The 20770-nt window shown below is 48.5% G+C and overlaps 1 protein-coding gene across 1 annotated transcript in view; it reads right to left on the bottom strand.

Moving 5' to 3' along the window:
- ttn.2 (titin, tandem duplicate 2) overlaps positions 1-20770 on the bottom strand; it is a gene marked incomplete at its 5' end in the record, with an annotated part of 209766 nt that overhangs the window by 143023 nt on the left and 45973 nt on the right. The window contains 31 exon segments of the mRNA XM_079224802.1: positions 1-200; positions 605-892; positions 1165-1452; positions 2120-2398; positions 2644-2922; positions 5733-6011; positions 7226-7513; positions 8113-8391; positions 8495-8776; positions 8887-9165; positions 10125-10406; positions 10705-10983; positions 11074-11361; positions 11450-11728; positions 11829-12107; positions 12202-12480; positions 12859-13140; positions 13690-13968; positions 14089-14376; positions 14478-14756; positions 15144-15422; positions 15899-16177; positions 16515-16796; positions 16907-17185; positions 17287-17574; positions 17835-18113; positions 18208-18489; positions 18580-18858; positions 18955-19236; positions 19416-19979; positions 20278-20556. The exon segment at positions 1-200 is cut by the window's left edge and continues 91 nt beyond it. Of these exon segments, the coding sequence (XP_079080928.1) occupies positions 1-200; positions 605-892; positions 1165-1452; positions 2120-2398; positions 2644-2922; positions 5733-6011; positions 7226-7513; positions 8113-8391; positions 8495-8776; positions 8887-9165; positions 10125-10406; positions 10705-10983; positions 11074-11361; positions 11450-11728; positions 11829-12107; positions 12202-12480; positions 12859-13140; positions 13690-13968; positions 14089-14376; positions 14478-14756; positions 15144-15422; positions 15899-16177; positions 16515-16796; positions 16907-17185; positions 17287-17574; positions 17835-18113; positions 18208-18489; positions 18580-18858; positions 18955-19236; positions 19416-19979; positions 20278-20556 (8927 nt within the window).

Here is a 20770-nt window from a genome sequence, read left to right as displayed (position 1 = left end):
CTTGATGCACAGCACGGCCACGTTGCTCTGGAAGCTCACGTCGTAGCGCTCTGAGCTGCAGAGCTCCGCCTCCTCCAGGAACCAGCTCACCGTGACCGGAGCCGAGCCGGTGAGGCGGCCCTCCATCTTCACCAGGTGACCCTCCACGTCCTCCACAAGCTCAGACGGACGCTTGGTGAACACCGGGGGGGTTTTACGCTCTGAGGAGGAGGAGGGGGAGGAGGAGGAGGAAGAGGAAGAGAGTGACGGTGAGGAGAGGAGGAGTGTTTCCTTCACACAAGAGAAACAAAATGCCTTCAGAGACAAGCTGAGAGGTAAAGAAGAGGAGGGAGGAAGAGGAGAAGAGGAGAAGGAGAGGAGGAAAGAGAAGAGGAAGGAGAAGGGGAGAAGGAGAAGAGGAGAAGGAAAGAGAAGGAAGGAGAAGAGGAGAAGGAGAAGAGGAGAAGGAAAGAGAAGGAAGGAGAAGAGGAGAAGGAGAAGAGGAAGGAAGGAGAAGAGGAGAAGGAGAAGAGGAGGGAAGGAGAAGGGGAGAAGGAAGGAGGAGAGGAAGGAAGGAAGGAGAAGGAAGGAGGAGAGGAAGCAGAAGCGTCTCCTAGCTCCATACCTTTGACGGACACGTCGGCGCAGCAGGAGTCCTTCCCCGTGTCGTTGGCGGCGTGGCAGAAGTATTTCCCGGTGTCGCCCCGGTCGGCCCTCAGGAGCCTCAGCCGGGCCGAGCCGGCCTCCAGGCTCACCTGGTAGTTCCCCCCGGGACGGATGTCCTTGTGGTCTTTGGACCATGTGACTTTGATGGGGCCGGAGCCGGTCATGTGACACTCCAGCTCCACGGCGTCGCCCACCGTCACCTCCTGGGGAGACAGCTTCCTGTCAAAGACCGGCGGGTATCTGGGTTCTGCAGGGAGAGGAAGAGGAGGAAGAGGAAGAGGAAGAGGAGTCAAGATCACAACATCTGTTTCAGTGGAAGCTTTAGTTCAACACTACTCTCAGGAGGAAGAGGAGGAGGAGGAAGAGGAGTCAAGAACACAACACCTCAACAACTACTCTCATCTTATGCTCCTCCAACAGAGGAGGAGGAGGAAGAGAAGGAAGAAGAAGAGGAGGAGGAGGGGGAAGAGGCAGTATTTACACTAACACTGAGCCAGCCAATCAGCAGGCAGCACCGACCTTGCAGGGTGAGCTTGGCTCTGCAGGAGGCGGAGCCTACGCTGTTGGTGGCCACGCAGGTGTACTCCCCGGCGTGCCTCTTCTCCGCGCAGCTGATCTCCAGCGCCGCCGTGTTGTCGTGGTACAGCGTGCTCAGCTCGCCGCTCGGCCTCAGCGGCTCGCCGTCCTTCAGCCAGGAAACCTCCACGGGCGACGAGCCGGCCACGCGGCACTCGAAGCGCACGGCCGCGCCCTCCGTCTGCTGCAGGCTGGTCACCTTCTTGGGGAAGGAGGGCGGAGACTTGGCCGCTGAGGAGGGGAAGACGGGTTGTTATGTGTACTCCAGTACTTTAACAAGTACGTACAGGTGTGACGTTACAGGTGTGACGTTACAGGTGAGATGTACAGGTGTGACGTTACAGGTGTGACGTTACAGGTGAGATGTACAGGTGTGACGTACAGGTGTGACGTTACAGGTGAGACGTTACAGGTGAGACGTTACAGGTGAGACGTTACAGGTGAGATGTTACAGGTGTGACGTACAGGTGTGACGTACAGGTGTGACGTTACAGGTGTGACGTTACAGGTGTGATGTTACAGGTGTGACGTTACAGGTGTGACGTTACAGGTGTGACGTACAGGTGTGATGTTACAGGTGAGATGTTACAGGTGAGATGTTACAGGTGTGACGTACAGGTGTGACGTACAGGTGTGACGCCAAGGTGTGACGTAAAGGTGTGACGTTACAGGTGTGACGTTACAGGTGTGACGTACAGGTGTGGCGTACAGGTGTGACGTACAGGTGTGACGTCAAGGTGTGACGTAAAGGTGTGACGTTACAGGTGTGACGTTACAGGTGTGACGTTACAGGTGTGACGTAAAGGTGTGGCGTAAAGGTGTGACGTTACAGGTGAGATGTTACAGGTGTGACGTTACAGGTGTGACGTTACAGGTGTGACACAAGTCAGGTATTCACCTAGCACGTTGAGCTTGCAGGTGGAGGAGGCGGAGCCTATCTGGTTCTCCGCCTTGCAGGTGTACTCTGCGATGTCGGCCTTGGTGGCCTTGCTGAGCTTCAGGCAGGCCACGCCCTTCAGGAACTCCAGCCTGCAGGTGGGGCTGGAGCGCACCTTTCCGTCGGCCTTGAACCAGGACACCTTGATCTCAGGAGTTCCCGCCACCTGACACTTGAGACACACGCCGTCTCCGGTCGTCACCTCCATGGGCTCCAGGGCCTCCAGGAAGTACGGCGGCTCTGAGGTCACAAACAGACATCGGTGAGAACCACGCCCCCTGCTGGTCGACACGGGTACCGACCGCCCCAAAGCGCCTCTGTGATTGGTCGTAGAGAACCTTAGCAGCAGTGCTGGATTACAGTGAAGCACCAGTTGACCAATCGACTGCTACTGGTCCCATAGAGATCCAGTGAGCTAAGCTAAGCTAAGCTAAGACAGCAGAGACATTCAGAAAGGAGAAAGACAGAGTAAAAGAGGAACTGACCGAGGATGGACACGGTGGCCTCACACTGGTCCTTCCCAGCGGCGTTGGCGACCTCGCAGCGGTAGCTCCCCGCCGCCTCCTGGTCGCTGCTCAGACACTCCAGGAGGCAGGAGCTCTCCGTGGTGGTCACGTTATACCTGTAGGAGGAGAACACCTGCTGGCCGTCCTTCCACCACGTCACCGAGATCTTAGGAGAGCCGGCGTACGAGCACTCCAACGTCAAGGCCTTGCCCTTCTCCACCGACACGTCCTTCAGCTTCTTAGAGAAGGACGCCGGCTCTGAGGGACAGAGGGGACGGTTAGAGCCAGGACATCATCAGGGGACAGACTAGTTGAGAGCCAGGACATCATCAGGGGACAGACTAGTTTAGAGCCAGGACATCATCAGGGGACACGGAGAGACTACTTTAGAGCCAGGACATCATCAGGGGACACGGAGAGACTAGTTTAGAGCCAGGACATCCTCAGGGGACACAGGGGACGATTAGAGCCAGGACATCATCAGGGGACACAGACTAGTTTCGAGCCAGGACATCATCAGGGGACACAAACTAGTTTAGAGCCAGGACATCATCAGGGGACACACACTAGTTTAGAGCCAGGACATCATCAGGGGACAGACTAGGTTAGAGCCAGGACATCATCAGGGGACAGACTAGTTTAGAGCCAGGACATCATCAGGGGACACAGAGAGACTAGTTCAAAGCCAGGACATCATCAGGGGACAGACTAGTTGAGAGCCAGGACATCATCAGGGGACACAGACTAGTTTCGAGCCAGGACATCCTCAGGGGACACAGGGGACGGTGAGAGCCAGGACATCATCAGGGGACAGAGAGAGACTAGTTTAGAGCCAGGACATCATCAGGGGACAGACTAATTTAGAGCCAGGACATCATCAGGGGACACAGAGAGACTAGTTTAGAGCCAGGACATCATCAGGGGACACAGATAGACTAGTTTAGAGCCAGGACATCACCAGAGGACACAGAGAGACTAGTTTAGAGCCAGGACATCATCAGGGGACACAGATAGACTAGTTTAGAGCCAGGACATCACCAGCGGACACAGAGAGACTAGTTTAGAGCCAGGACATCATCAGGGGACAGACTAGTTTAGAGTCAGGACATCATCAGGGGACAGACTAGTTTAGAGCCAGGACATCATCAGGGGACACAGACTAGTTTAGAGCCAGGACATCATCAGGGGACACAGACTAGTTTAGAGTCAGGACATCATCATGGGACACAGACTAGTTTAGAGCCAGGACATCATCAGGGGACAGAGGCTAGTTTAGAGCCAGGATATCATCAGGGGACACACTAGTTTAGAGCCAGGACATCATCAGGGGACACAGACTAGTTTAGAGCCAGGACATCATCAGGGGACACAGACTACTTTAGAGTCAGGACATCATCAGGGGACAGACTAGTTTAGAGCCAGGACATCATCAGGGGACACAGACTAGTTTAGAGCCAGGACATCATCAGGGGACACAGACTAGTTTAGAGCCAGGACATCATCAGGGGACAGACTAGTTTAGAGCCAGGACATCATCAGGGGACACAAACTAGTTTAGAGCCAGGACATCATCAGGGGACACACACTAGTTTAGAGCCAGGACATCATCAGGGGACAGACTAGTTTAGAGCCAGGACATCATCAGGGGACACAAACTAGTTTAGAGCCAGGACATCATCAGGGGACACACACTAGTTTAGAGCCAGGACATCATCAGGGGACAGACTAGGTTAGAGCCAGGACATCATCAGGGGACAGACTAGTTTAGAGCCAGGACATCATCAGGGGAAACAAACTAGTTTAGAGCCAGGACATCATCAGGGGACACACACTAGTTTAGAGCCAGGACATCATCAGGGGACAGACTAGGTTAGAGCCAGGACATCATCAGGGGACAGACTAGTTTAGAGCCAGGACATCATCAGGGGACAGACTAGTTTAGAGCCAGGACATCATCAGGGGACACAGAGAGACTAGTTCAAAGCCAGGACATCATCAGGGGATAGACTAGTTGAGAGCCATGACATCATCAGGGGACAGACTAGTTTAGAGCCAGGACATCATCAGGGGACAGACTAGTTTAGAGCCAGGACATCATCAGGGGACACACACTAGTTAAGAGCCAGGACATCATCAGGGGACACAGAGAGACTAGTTTAGAGCCAGGACATCATCAGGGGACAGACTAGGTTAGAGCCAGGACATCATCAGGGGACAGACTAGGTTAGAGCCAGGACATCATCAGGGGACAGACTAGTTTAGAGCCAGGACATCATCAGGGGACAGACTAGTTTAGAGCCAGGACATCATCAGAGGACACAGAGAGACTAGTTCAGAGCCAGGACATCATCAGGGGACACAGAGAGACTAGTTTAGAGCCAGGACATCATCAGGGGACAGACTAGGTTAGAGCCAGGACATCATCAGGGGACAGACTAGTTGAGAGCCAGGACATCACCAGGGGACAGACTAGTTGAGAGCCAGGACATCATCAGGGGACACAGAGAGACTAGTTTAGAGCCAGGACATCATCAGGGGACAGACTAGTTTAGAGCCAGGACATCATCAGGGGACAGAGAGAGACTAGTTTAGAGCCAGGACATCATCAGGGGACACAGATAGACTAGTTTAGAGCCAGGACATCACCAGCGGACACAGATTGACTAGTTTAGAGCCAGGACATCATCAGGGGACACACACTAGTTTAGAGCCAGGACATCATCAGGGGACAGACTAGGTTAGAGCCAGGACATCATCAGGGGACAGACTAGTTTAGAGCCAGGACATCATCAGGGGACACAGAGAGACTAGTTCAGAGCCAGGACATCATCAGGGGATAGACTAGTTGAGAGCCAGGACATCATCAGGGGACACACACTAGTTTAGAGCCAGGACATCATCAGGGGACAGAGAGAGACTAGTTTAGAGCCAGGACATCATCAGGGGACAGAGAGAGACTAGTTTAGAGCCAGGACATCATCAGTGGACAGACTAGTTTAGAGCCAGGACATCATCAGGGGACAGAGAGAGACTAGTTTAGAGCCAGGACATCATCAGGGGACACTGACCTTTGACGGTGAGGGTGACGGGGCAGCTCTCCTTGCCGGCGTCGTTGAGCACCTGGCAGGTGTACTCTCCTCCGTGGGAGGCGTCCACTTTGAAGAGCTCCAGCAGGACCTGGTTGTCCTTCAGGGAGAACGCACAGCCGTGGCCCGACAGGATCTCCTTGGTTCCCCTGAACCACTTCAGCCTGAGGGGGGCGCTGCCCTTCACCATGGCGGAGAAGGTCACGTTGGCGCCGGGCATGGCCTCCGCCGGCTGAGGGGGCACCACGAAGGACGGGGGTTCTGGGACCAGAGGACAGACACGGGTCAACACGGTGGACCTGATCCTGGGTCACTGAAGGAGGGCTTTGTTCATCTATACCCTGATTTATACATTTGATTACTAAAAACATGGCTGTTGATAGTATTTTCTGATTCATGGAGTGATACAAAACAATATTTAAACTTCCCTCTGTGAAAGCCTTTGACTCTTATATGTCATGTAACATGAAACGAGTACTTAAAGATGTACCTGGAGTGACTAAGAGTACTTCTATCAGGATTCTATTTAGAATTTCTTCATTTGACTTTCATTAAATCAGTTTGGTCTAAAACTGTCAAATAAACAAGTAACTAAGTATATTTACTTAAGTATTGTCCTGAAGTATACATCTGAGGTACTTTTACTCTACCTGGGTACTTCTCCTTCACTACACCTCAGAGGTACATGTTGTATTCTTTATTGTACTACACCTCAGAGGTACATGTTGTACTCTTTACTGTACTACACCTCAGAGGTACATGTTGTACTACATCTAAGAGGTACATGTTGTACTCTTTACTGTACTACACCTCAGAGGTACATGTTGTACTACATCTAAGAGGTACATGTTGTACTCTTTACTGTACTACACCTCAGAGGTACATGTTGTACTACATCTAAGAGGTACATGTTGTACTCTTTACTGTAGTACACCTCAGAGGTACATGTTGTACTCTTTACTGTACTACACCTCAGAGGTACATGTTGTACTACATCTAAGAGGTACATGTTGTACTCTTTACTGTAGTACACCTCAGAGGTACATGTTGTACTCTTTACTGTACTACACCTCAGAGGTACATGTTGTACTACATCTAAGAGGTACATGTTGTACTCTTTACTGTAGTACACCTCAGAGGTACATGTTGTACTCTTCACTGTACTACACCTCAGAGGTACATGTTGTACTCTTTACTGTACTACACCTCAGAGGTACATGTTGTACTACACCTCAGAGGTACATGTTGTACTCTTTACTGTACTACACCTCAGAGGTACATGTTGTACTACACCTCAGAGGTACATGTTGTACTCTTTACTGTACTACACCTCAGAGGTACAAGTTGTACTCTTTGCTGTACTACACCTCAGAGGTACATGTTGTACTACACCTCAGAGGTACATGTTGTACTACACCTCAGAGGTACATGTTGTACTACACATCCTCAGTCATGAATACAAGAAGTCCCCTGACCTTTCACCCCCATGGCCGCCGTGGTGTCGCTGGACCCGGCCTTGTTGACGGCTCTACACTTGAACACTCCGGAGTCGGTCAGCTTGAGCGTGGACACTTTGAGCGAGCAGCTGTTGTTGCTGAAGGCCAGATCGTAGTTGGGTCCGCTCTGGATCTCCTCCCCGTCGTGGTACCACGAGATGGTGAACGGTGGGGAGCCCGACACTTTGCACTCCATTTCTCCAGCGGCTCCCACCACCGCGTTGCAATCCTTCAACTTCCTGGAGAAGGTTGGAGGTACGATCTTATCTGTTGGGGAGGGCAGCGTTAGTGGTGTCGGACAGACACGGAGGAAATGTGCCGCAGGGACCGGGCTGGGTGAGACCAGTCTTATCGTGCCAGTTATCAACGTATTGGTCCATTCTTTCAATAGATAGTTCCTGATTTTAATCCCAACTGTGTCAACTTTATTTAGGTCAGGTTCTTGTGGCTCCTTGTTTTGAAACATTTACCATTTGAGAACTTAATTTGTTTAGGAGACAACGGGGTTCTACGGGAGACCAGTGGTCCTCTCGCCCCCAGACTAAGGCCAATATTACTGTACGAGAAATTGTATTATGAGCAGTGATGAATATAATGTACGATAACACTGAATGAGCGTCTCATTAGTCTTTTGAAGAACCAAACTGAAGGTGGTGTCGGGATGTATGTTGTGTTTAATGCATTTGGTTCCCCTAAAATCACAAGTGGCCCCAGTCTGCCGCCGCCAATTGAAATGGTCTAGAACCACCCCTGTTGGTAGAAATCCATGCTTAGAAAGTAAGATATAAAAAAGGTATTTTTGCATTTTTATAAAAACTCAGGTAGATACCCAGCACCAGTCATCAAAGAAGAAAGAGAACACCAACCTAGAACAGTGAGATTAATTTTACTCAGATCCTTCCCGACCTCGTTCATGACCTCAAATGTATATTCTCCAGAGTCCACTTTCTCAGCAGAGAGAACGTTCAGGCTGGAAATCATCTGAGAAAAGGAGATTTTGTATTTCCTCCCGGAGGCCAGCTCGACACCATCCTTGAACCACTTGGGCGTCAGCTCCGGGGTTCCACACACTTTGACCTCCAGGGCGGCCATGTCGCCTGCCGTCACGCTCAGAGCGTCGGGCTTGTCCACTATCTTAGCTGGTTCTGGAATTAACAGAAGAAGCACAACATGTTCTTAATCAAACCTGCAGGACGAAGGAAGGAAAATAAAACTGCATGAGAAAGAGAGAATTATATGATTACGAACCTAGAACAGTCAAGTTAGCGAAACACTCCACACTCCCAGCATCGTTTCTGAGTTGGCATGTGTATTTGCCTGCCGTGGTTGAATCAGCCTTAAAGACTTTAAGAGCGACCTGGTTGTTCTCAAAGGTGATTTTCCTGTTGTCACCGTCCCTGAGAATGTGATCCTTGTCTTGAACCCAGGACACAGTAATGGGTTCAGAGCCTTTAACAGTGGCCACAAGGGTCACCTCCTCTCCCAGTATCACCGTCATGTTTGACAGTTTCTTCACAAATGATGGCGGCTCTGAGGAGAGGAGACAAACAGCGCAAAAGGGAAAGTCAGCAGAGTGACAAAGTTACCTAAAAATCTAATACTTCTGACTTTCATTTGAGACTAACGCAATTTCTACTGACCTCTGAGTTTAACTGACGTCTTGCAGGTGTCACTTCCTACACTGTTTGACACTTTGCACTCGTATTCGCCGGCATCCGAGGACTCTATTCCAATGACATGCAGCGTAGCCGAGCTGCCCTCGCTCACCATCTTATACTTCCTGCTCTCCATCAGAGGTTTCCTGTCTTTGAACCAGGTGATCTGGAACGGAGCTGTACCGCTCATCTCGCAGTACAGACTCACGTCCTTACCCTTTAGCCCTTCAACGGGCTCAGGTACTTTGACAAAAGATGGGGGGTCTACAAAAAGATCAGAAACTGTTAAAGAGGCATACACGGGAAAAGAATCTATGACTAAATCTTAAAGCTGAAACCCGTAACATTGCATGTGTTGTAACGTTCTGTAGTGGCTAAAGGCCCACAGCAAATATGGTGCAGTTGGTAAGGAAGTTTGTTGGAACTAAACTAAAATGGTGGGGTTGGTAAGGAAGTTTGTTGGAACTACACTAAGATGGTGGGGTTGGTAAGGAAGTTTGTTGGAACTACACTAAGATGGTGGGGTTGGTAAGGAAGTTTGTTGGAACTACACTAAGATGGTGGGGTTGGTAAGGAACGTTGTTGGAACTACACTAAGACGGTGGACTTGGTAAGGAAGTTTGTTGGAACTAAACTAAGATGGTGGGGTTGGTAAGGAAGTTTGTTGGAACTAAACTAAGATGGTGGGGTTGGTAAGGAACGTTGTTGGAACTACACTAAAATGGTGGAGTTGGTAAGGAAGTTTGTTGGAACTAAACTAAGATGGTGGGGTTGGTAAGGAAGTTTGTTGGAACTAAACTAAGATGGTGGGGTTGGTAAGGAACGTTGTTGGAACTACACTAAAATGGTGGGGTTGGTAAGGAACGTTGTTGGAACTACACTAAAATGGCTGAGGTATTGTGTATCCGGCATTATAATGGACTCAAAAAGTTCAAGGATCTTTAATTGCATTTCCCAAACAAAGGGGCAACCCAACAAGCTGACGAACATTTCTAAACAGCGGAAAAAGTAACGAGTCTTAAAGTTGCGAGCCTCAGCATTTGACGATACGCCACCATACCGGATGGATACATAGAAGACGAAAGAAGAATGTTACGTATTCCAGCTTTAAGCAATACAACCTAACTTTCACCAAAACTTCAACAACGCACTGAACAGCCAGTGCATCAGAAAGGCAGACCATGAATGATAAAGGATAATTAGGAAGTCAGTGAGAGGCTGACCTTTAACGGTAAGTGTGGTGCTGCAGCTGACACTGCCAGCATCGTTCTGAGCTTCACAGGTGTAAACTCCATCATCATCAAAGCTGGCCGAGAGCAGTTCCAGGACTGCTACTGAGTCAACAAATGATGTCCTGTAGTTGCCTCCATCCGTGACCTTGGTGTCCTGTTTGTACCAGGTCACTTTCAAAGGGGCAGTGCCACTGACTTTGCACTCCAGCCGGAGCGACTCATCCTGCTTCACAAACTTAACGGCAGGGAGTTTCAGCACAAACTCAGGTGGTTCTGGAAAGCCAAAATACAGATATATTAGCTGCTGGAAGATGTAGGGGCACTTAAACTAGATTGTTACAACAGGCAGGAGGTGAGCAGATGACATGATGGGGGTTAGCAGCAGGGACAGGATGATTGAGGAAAACGCAGGTGCGTCACAAAGGCAACACACACTTCTTAATGAGAAGCTGCAGCAGTGGAAAAGCTTATGAATAATATAGAAACAGTGAAAGTTCCACTAGAGAACCACTAGTTTAAGTCAGATGTGAGATGAATACAGAAGAGTTGATAAAAAAGATGCAAGTCGAACCTTTGACTGTCAAGTCTGCACTGCAGCGTACAGAGCCAGCGTCATTACTGACTTGGCAAGAGTAGACTCCACTCTGGGTGACGCCCACTGAATAGAGGTCTAAGAAGCAAGACAGGCCCTCCAGCCCTGTGAAACAAGTGGGCCCGGTCATGAGCTCTGAGTCCTCCTTGAACCATTTGACCGTGAAAGGAGGCGTTCCCTTAAATGTGCCTTTGAAGCGTACGGTTCCATTTGGTAGAGCCGCCTGGGACTCAGGCGGCGTCACAAAGCTGGGAGGTTCTGAAGAGAACAAGGCGGACGGCGTTAAAAGAGGTACTCACCTTTATTTTAGGATTGCATGACCAATCACATGGGGGATCAATATCTGACCTTTAACCATGAGCGATCCACTGCATCCACAACTTCCCGCTGCATTGGTCAGTTTGCAAGAGTAGGATCCTGCATCAGATCTCTCCAGCTGTTCGATTTCAATGGACACAGAATTGTCCTGCTGAATGAGTTTGTGTTTCACACCACTAGAGATTCTGGCTCCATCTTTTTGCCATTCCACAGAGATGGGCAGGGAACCAGATATTTTGCAGCATATCTGAACAAAGGAGCCCAATACCTCCTGCATGTCTACCAGGGGTTTAATGAAGCTTGGGGCAATTACTTGCTCTGTTACCAAAAGAATAACAAGACAGTTATCAGGCTTCATTCAACATGCCGCTATGTAGCGCAGGAGTTTCATGTTCTTCACACCAACCTAGTACGATCACTTGGACTTTGCAGGAGCAGCTACTGATGTGGTTTGTCACCTCGAAGACATACTCTCCTCCGTCCTCTTTCTGAGCCGACTGAACCTTCAGGCTGCTGGTGTTGTTCGCAAAGATCAGCTTGTGCTGTCTGATTGATTGAAGCTCCTTGCCATCCTTCATCCATTTCACTTTGAGCTCAGGTGAGCCCGTCACCTTACAGTCCAGATTGACTGGATCTCCCACTGTAACCTTTATCACTTCAGGTTTCTCTGTGATCTGAGGAGGTTCTACAATGCAAAACAAAAGAAAAAGATTCACATGCTTTCTCACAAAGTTAGGACCATGGAAAGCTTTAATACCATGATTAGTGAAGCACAGGTTGTATACCTTGCACCGTCAGGGTGGCAAAGCACTTATCCTGCCCGGCCTCGTTCACCACCTGGCAGGTGTATTTCCCGCTGTGTGTCACCTCGCAGGCGGGAACCCTGAGAGTGGCCACATTGTTCTCAAATGTTCTCTCAATCTTTGGATCCTCCAAAATCCAGTTCTCATCTTTTTGCCATTGTACAGAGAGAGTGGGAGAACCCGCCACAACACACTGAAACTCTGCCATCTGACCCAGAACAGTGGACGTGTTCTCAGTCCTCTTGGTGAATGTCGGTGGTTCTATTAGAGGAAACCAATGAAATGTTAAAGTAAAGGGTTAGTTATTACCTCAAATAATAAAGAAATGTGGATTTGAAAGTCTGATTAGACTAACCTTTGAGGTTTAGCGTAGTCTTACAACTACAGCTTCCCACCTCATTAGTAACAGTGCACTGGTATTCACCGACGTCTACGGCCTCACATTTGTGCACCTCGAGACCCACAGTGTCGTTCATCTGGGAGAAGCCGTGTTTCGCACTGGGTTTGATCTCCTTTGCATCTTTGTGCCATGTTATCTCAAACGGACCCGTCCCAGCTACCTGGCACTCAAAACAGGCACTAGAGCCCTTCACTACACCAGCTGGAGCCAGCTCTTTAATGAATGATGGTGGTTCTGAGACGGGAGAGAACAAACTGTCACCTACCTTTCTCAACAGTTAATTTTCTAAATATGTGATAAACAGTATTTTATGTACATTTGGAAGCAAGGTTTACCAGAGAACTGTCTCTAGCTGGTTTGAGACATTATGAACTGTTTAGGTCCATTAATCTGTTGAGTCGGCTAGTTTATGGACAAAGCCCATTGTTAAAAGTCTCAATTTTCAATAATCTTTAATTTTAAGAACCCAAATAACCCAAATAACAAATAACTCAACTGAAATCAATGCTAATACAGTTATTTCCAGAGAGAGAGACGTAGGAAACCACTGCCTCCAATCTTAAATTCTTAAAAGTCCTGCTCAATGAGCCCACGTCTCCTGACACAACTAACCTTTGACCTTGAGCTCCATGCTGCAGCTCTCGCTGCCGGCCTCATTGCGAGCCTCGCAGTAGTAAAGCCCGCTGTCTTTGGTATCCGCACCACAGACCTCCAGCGTGGCCACAGAGTTAACAAAGACCAACTTGTAGCGGTCGCTGGCGCTGATCTCAGAGCCTTCCCTGAACCAGTAGATGTCTATCTCAGGTGTGCCGGTCAACTGGCACTCAAACACTTTACTCTGACCGGGACGGACCACGGACAGCCGAGCCGGGGTGCGTGTGAACTTAGGGGGCTCTAAGAAACAAAATAAAACGATAGATGTGACCATCACACAGGCGGCGAGGGGAACACTCTGATCTCTATAATGTCTCCATCCAAATGCTGCTCAAACTGTGAGTACATGAGTGTTTCCATCAGTTGTATATTCTGAAGAGGCAAAATGAGATGCCTTCATAATTAGCCATGTTAGCTTCCCAAGCTTGTGTGGCATTTATTTACTTTATAGATGCTTTATTTATTTGCTCTCTTTTGTCAAATTCTATTTTTCCCCCGAACGTTTTTGGTGAGTGAAACAAAATCTTTTCTTTGATATAGTCTTGCAGGTCAGGAAATAATATTTAGGCTTCGTGGTATTCAAGTGATTGCGAGGATGGTAAAACAGAGCCACAAAGGGGCACAGTCCATCCCATTTAATTTAATTTTGACCCCTTCTGGTCATCTTGCTTTCTTGTGAATGTTCAGCATCAAGTCAAAAGGAGCTAATTCTGGATTCAAAGATGCCAATAGGAACAGATGGATGGAGACATATTTACTGAGTCTGTTGGACATAAAGAATCTATTGACCTTTGACAAAGAGTGTTGCCTGGCAGGAAGTGGAGCCCACATCGTTCTGTACTTCACAGACATAGTTTCCAGAGTCAGAGCTTTTAGCAAAGAAGAGCTCCAGTGAGCTGGAGGTGTTGTCTTTGACCACAGAGCAGTCGGCACTGGATAAAATCTCCTTCTTGTTTCTAAACCATTTGATGGTCAGTGGCGGCGTGCCAGACACCAGCACGTTAAACTGGACTTTGGAGCCCGGCAAAACATTCATGGAATCAGGCTTTTCAAGAATGCATGGTGGTTCTGGAAGAGAAAAGAAACCAAATACTGCTGGTGAAGCTGCATAATAACAAAGACCCTTTAGGATGTGTCGCTAAACTCTGACCAGACACATCCAGCTTCTCATGAATACCACAAACAAACCTTTTACAAACAAGTTCCCAGAGCACTGGACGGTTCCCGCTCTGTTCTTAGCGATGCAGGTATAGCTGCCGCTGTCTTTACTCTCAAGATTAGAGATTTCCAGGAAAGCAACATTCTCAAAGAATGTGCATTTGTGTTTGTCATCAGTCTGGATCTCTTTCTCGTCTTTGTACCACTGCACGGTTATCGGCAGGGAGCCGGAGACGAGACACTCCAGGTGAGCAAACGATGCTTTGATACCTTCCGTCTGCTTCAGTTTTCTCGTAAAAGACGGTGGAATTATTTGATCTAACATTGATGGAAGAAAAAGAGGTGAGAAGCAACGTTTAGAGTACGATGTATTCAAACAAAACCAATGTGGAGTTCCTGGTTACACTTTAAGAACTGACCGAGAATGGTGAGTGTGGCCTCGCAAGAACTCTGGCCCACATCGTTTGAAACTTCAAAGGTGTAGTCCCCACTGTCACCTTTCTCAGTTTTAATAATCTTGAGCACAGAGCTGGTGTCTGTGCCTTGCACTTTATATCTCTGGCTTGAGGTCAGCTCCTTGCCCGCCAAAAGCCATCTGGCCTTCAGCGGTTTCGTGCCTGAGAACCGGGCCTCCAGCGTGGCCGGATCCCCCTGAGTCACACTGACGGACTTGGCCTCCTCCGTGACCTTAGCCGGCTCTGAGACGTCAAATAACACAGTTAGCAAAGAACCTCTCGTCGCATTCACTGCCGCACAGCGACGGAGCCAGAAGTAAAGTCAACGACTAAGGATGCTAAAGACGCGTTGGGTCATTATCAACTCGTAAGATCATCACGTGACAACAGGAGTTAGAGTTGAGGTGGTCACGGCTCAATCATCCCCAATGGAACATTCTGTGGAGGATGTAAAAAATGGAGGACAATCATCCACTTGCTTGTTCTCGTTTCAGCTGTTTGACACTGAAACTTGGGGAAGTTCTCTACTGGGATGTACTTCTAGGAAACCTCTAAATGTGTGACTTCACGAGTTGATAAGGATCTCCTGAACGCACCCACTGGACATAGATCTCGAGTATCTTCACCAACCTTTGACGGTCAACCCGGCGGAGCACGTCTGGCTGCCGGCCTGGTTCTGCGCCTGGCACGAGTATTTGCCGCCATGTTTGCTCTGTAAGTTGGTGAAGTGCAGCAGAGCCGTGTGGTTCTCATATGTGATCTGAACGTGTTCAGCCTCTTTGAGCTCGTGGTTGTCTTTGGTCCAGGACACAGTCATGGGCTCGGAGCCCTTCAGAGTGCACTGCAGAGAAACCTCACTGCCAACCAAGGAGCTGAGGTTCTCCAGCTTTCTCACAAAAGATGGCGGTTCTACAAGGAGACATTTTAGATGAATATTATTGGCTTCGCTACTGAATATTAGCCTCACAAAGTCAGACTTCCTCCTGCTCGCTCAGTGTTTCTGTGAGATTTATGGACTCATTTTAGACCAATTACAGAGCTTTGGCCAGAGATCAGGTTGTGAACGTCTGTCTCTCTAAACCACTGATCAAAGAACTGGATAAGAAGAAACTAATCTTGTTGGTCTTTTGGAGAAATCTGCCAACGTTTCTTGAGCAGACAACCTGTTTTCTTTTATCAGAGAAAAAAGCAAATGACCAGCCAGAGGTCGTTGGTTCTTGTCTCTTGTTCTGTCGATCGATGGCGATCAGTGTTGGACAGACTGTAAAGCCCCCGAGGACAAAGATGCACTAAAGTGAAGTCCTACAGAGCGTTGCCAGGTCAGGATGAAGCTTTGCGAGGCTATCTCCAAATAAATGGGGCATATTTAAATGTGTTAAACCAACCTTTGAGGGCTACTTGACAATCACAGGCAGCCCTTCCCACTTCATTCTCGACGGTACACTGGTACACGCCCACGTCTCCTGCCTCTACTGCCAGCACCTGCAGGGCTATCAGGTCGTCTTTCACCGTGATCCTGTGTCTCTTGTCATTCCTGACCAGCTTTGTGTTCTTATAAAATGACACGGTGAAAGGGGCGGAGCCAGAGACCTGGCCCTCCAGCATCATCTCAGAACCTTTGACCACATCTTTGGGCTCCATGCTGCGCACAAACAATGGCGGAGCTAGAAGAGAACAGCGGACTTGTCAGCGATCACACTGGACCACACAAGGGGAATCAAAAGGTCAAAGAATCCACTGGAGTTCCTCAGTGAAGGTGAACTTGTTCTGAATGACTTCTTCAGCTCCGATGACAAGACTTCCTCAGTGTTTACACGACAGAGAGGCCACGCTCCAGTAGTCTCACCGGCGGTGTTCACGTATGTCTTGGTCTACCAGGGGCGTGGCATCTCCACAGGGTAAATGCTGACGATTTGTCATTTGAACCGAAGAGAAGCTAAATGTCTTCCACGTCACAGTACAAGTCTAGAAACGGGAGTAAAAAGAAACACTGGAACCGACCTTTGACTGTAACGGTACTGCTGCAGCGGTCACTGCCGGCCTCGCTGGACGCCATGCAGACATAATCTCCACTATCCGCGACGGCACAGTCGACTATTTCCAGAGACGGCACTAAGTCAATCGAGCACATGGTGTATTTAGGACTGGAGCTGATCTCCATCTCGTCCTTGAACCATTTGAAACTGATGACGGGGCTGCCCGTCACTTTGCACTCCAGCTTGACGTTGGCGCCGCTGGTGGCGAGCTTGGTCGCCTCAAGCTTCCTCACAAACACGGGAGGTTCTGAGAGAAGAGGTCACCATCATCAGACAGAAGACAGGGTGTTAACGTCAAAAGAAATATGGATGTCAAGACATGTTCATGCAGCTGCACACGACAGTGAAGACCGGCACCTTTCACAAAGAGGACTGCGGTGCAATCCACCTTCCCGGCATCGTTGGACACCTGGCATGTGTACTTAGAGGAGTCGCTGGGTTTCACAGAGTGAAGCTCCAAAGAGCTCGAAGAGGCGTCTTTCTTTATGAAATATGAGCCTTCAGTTATAATCTCTTTTTCCTCTCTGAACCACTTCACAGCTAGAGGAGCCGTTCCAGTGAAGGCTGTCCTGAAGCACACGGTGGTTCCTGGTATGACATCCTGGTTGTCAGGTGTCACTGTGAACACCGGGGGCTCTAGAGGCCGTAAACAAAAACAAAGATTGCAAATCATGTGAGCATGAAATCATTGACGGATTGTACACTACAAGTAGAGGCGCAGCAGAAGAGTTCGGGACCTTTGACATAGAGCGTGCCGCTGGTTTCCTTAAAGCCGGCTGAATTGGTGGCTCTGCATTTGTAAACTCCAGAGTCGGCTTTCTCCAGCCGTATAATTCTCAGCGTGGCAGAGCTGTCTTTGAATTCAGGCTGGAATTTGGACCCAGGCGTGATCTCCTGGTCGTCTTTGAACCATGCTATGGTCATGGGTTGGGACCCGGACACTTTACAGTCCATGGACACGTCATTACCAACGTTACCATCAACTCTTTTCAGGCATTTGGTGAAAGTTGGAGGCATTATCCGATCTGGTTGTTGAAGAAAAAAAACATCTCATGCATTAGCAGGTTTTTTTTTTTTTTTTTTTTTTAAGAATCACTCGGCTAAAATATTCTAAGGAAATAACACTCTGTCTTTAACTACAATTAAGTCTGTTGCAACATTTCAGTTAGAAGACTTTAGATTAATGGAAGTCCCAAAACGTGTGTTGAAGTTAGTTTCCTTTTGGTTGTAAAGATAATCAACAACTATAAGACGTTTTGAGTTACTCAGACTTCACACGACTGACCTAAGATCGTGACTGAGCATGTGCACTGGTCTTTCCCCACTTTATTCGACACCTCCATCTTGTACTCTGAGGTGTCTCCTCTTTCTGCCGTAAGAATCTTCATGGAGGCAATATTGTCTTTCACAGTCATCTTGTATTTACGGCCACTGATCATCTCTTTGCCGTCTTTGAACCACTTCACTTTGAGGTCTGGGCTTCCAGAGATCGTGCACTCCAACGTGGCAGAATCTCCTGCGGTCACACTGATGGACTCTGCAGGTTCTACGATCTTAGCAGGTTCTGGGATAAGATATAGTTATTAAGATATAAGAGATTAGACACAAGAACCTATAGACCTCGACATGGTTTCTCTGCTTCAATGATGTCAACTGACCTTGCACGGTCAAGGTCGCTTCGCATTTCTGTTGTCCAGCCTCGTTCTCAGCTTGGCACGAATACTTGCCGCCGTGGCTGATGGCCACTGTTGTTATGGACAAGCTAGCAACGCTGTTCTCAAACACCATCTTGATGTTTGAGTCGTCATCTCTCAGTATTTCAGAGTCTTTCATCCATTTAACGGAGATGGGAGCCGAGCCCTTAAGGGTGCCCTGTAGTTTCACTGTATTTCCCAACACTGCTGTGACACTCTCAAGCCTCTTTGAGAAGGTCGGTGGCTCTACAAGAACAGTGCAAGAGTTACAAACTGAGTTTGAAGAATGAGATTAAACCTCAGTGAATAACATTGATTCAACTCAGGTGTACTAACCTTTAAGCTTGGCGAGGGCCTTGGTGGTGACTTTGCCCACATCGTTGGATATGACACACTGATAGTCTGCAACATCTGCACTCTCAAACGGATGGATCTCCAGCCTTGACAAGGTATCTTGGACAACTATTTTATACTTCTGATCGCTGGAGATAGCTTTCTTATTTTTCAACCAACTGATTTCAAAAGGAGCTGTTCCTGTGATCTCACACTCCAGCTGAGTAGCTGCTCCCTTCACCGCCTCTACGGCCTGCAGCTCTTTCCTAATGGACGGTGGCTCTGGTTGTCAAAAGGATGAGTAAAGTGGATGCAGTTAACACCAAAGATTTCCTGAATTCATCGGTTAGTGGAAAGTAAATAGAAGATTTGACAAACCTTTAACGGCTATAAGAGTGTTGCAGCTCTCGCTGCCGGCGTTATTTGACACCTCGCAGGTGTAACTCCCACTGTCTGAGACCAGGAGGTTCACGATCTCCAAAGAGGCAACTCCGCTCTTGAAAGAGATTTTATATTTCTCTCCATCACCAAGCTCTCTCTCATTCCAGAACCAATGGATGCGAAGTTCAGGCGATCCTTTAACGGTGCACTGTAAGCGTGCAGCTATACCTTGTTTCCATGTAATCATGGGTTCCATCTTCCTAACAAAGTTAGGGGGGTCTGAAAGGAGTGTTTAAGTCAAGATCATTGTCAAAAGAGAGACAGGGACAAAAAAGAAATAACCAAGACAGAAAAGTGGAAAAAGAAATGCAAAAGGGAAGACAAGACGACAGCGGTGCATATTGTTAGCAACAATAACCCACTTAAAACTAACGAAAAGATCTTCTTTAGGACCTTACCTTGAACAGTTACCACGGCCTCACAGGACGAGCTGCCGGCCTCGTTCGTGGCCGTGCACACGTATTTCCCGGAGTCCTTCTGTTTGGACTTAGGAATGTCAACAACAGCCACCTTGTCCTCAAAGGAGAGTTTGCACTCCATGCTCTGGTGGACTTTCTTGCCATCCCTGGTCCAGGTGACGGTCACACCAGTGTCCTCGTCCACCTGGCACTCAAGCCTCAGCGGGTCATTGACAGCAGCTGACACCGGCTCAACGGTCTTAACAAAGCTGGGCTTGTTGATGACCTTGAGCTCTGTGGTAAAGGTCGCAGTGCCAACGCTGTTGGAGGCCTTGCACAGGTACACGCCCTGGTCAGTCAGCTCAAGACTCTTAACGAGAAGGGAATACTTGTTCTTTTCACATTTCATGACATAGTTCCCTTCGGAGGAGATGGCTATGTTGTCCTTGTGCCAGACAACTTCCATGGGTGAGGATCCAGTGAGCGAGCACTGGAGCACAGCTGGTTTGCCCACGTACAAAGTCATTGGGTCTGGTTTTGATACAAATACCGGGGGGTACATTTCTATGGAGAGCAGGTAGAACATAACAATTTGAACAAATTTGAGAAAAAACATGAAAAAAAGTAATCTGAGCAATCTCACTTTGGTGATCGACGTAGGTTTAAACAATGTGATCCTCAACATCATTAAATCTTGCCAAAACGCGACACAAGATCTGATTCATGAACAGATCACTTCCGCATTGCACCACAGTGATCCAGGGAAAAACACATTGCAAATATATAATTCTCTCTCTCTCAAACAGACACATTGGTAAAGCAGTACTTTAACAGAACAAACAGGGGTCCCACTGGGTCTTACCGGTGACGATGAGCATGGCGGTGCAGCTGTCAGAGCCGTGCTGGTTGAAAGCCTTGCAGGTGTATTCATTGCTGTCGGCTTTGATCGGGTTCAGAAGCTCCAAGGAAGAGCCGGTGTGGCGGCTGAGGATCCTGAACTTCTCGCTCTGTTTGATCTCAACGGCAGACTTGTACCATTTGAAGGTCACACTCGGAGCATACTCGATTTCACACTCGAACTTGGCTTGGCCCCCGATGTTGATCTCCAGAGGGAGGATTTTCTGCCTAAAGACGGGTGGCACTGAGGCACACACGGACAAAAAGGTAAATGTTACTCATAGAATCTGTGAAGCTCTTGTTAAAGAAGACAACTGACAGGAATGGTGGAATGTACAACAATGGTGGACACAGGAGTGACTGTGGAGGAGAGAAATAGCAGGAACATTAGCCACATGGTGTCACAAAAGGCTGGTATCATGACTCCCACGGGGCTAGGGTTCAGGCTAAATGGAGCA

The sequence above is a fragment of the Taurulus bubalis genome, assembly GCF_910589615.1.
Source record: "Taurulus bubalis genome assembly, chromosome: 1".
Classification (NCBI taxonomy): Eukaryota; Metazoa; Chordata; class Actinopteri; order Perciformes; family Cottidae; genus Taurulus; species Taurulus bubalis.
The sequence above is the reverse complement of the archived record's forward strand: the minus strand, read 5'-3'. Positions and strand labels throughout refer to the sequence as shown.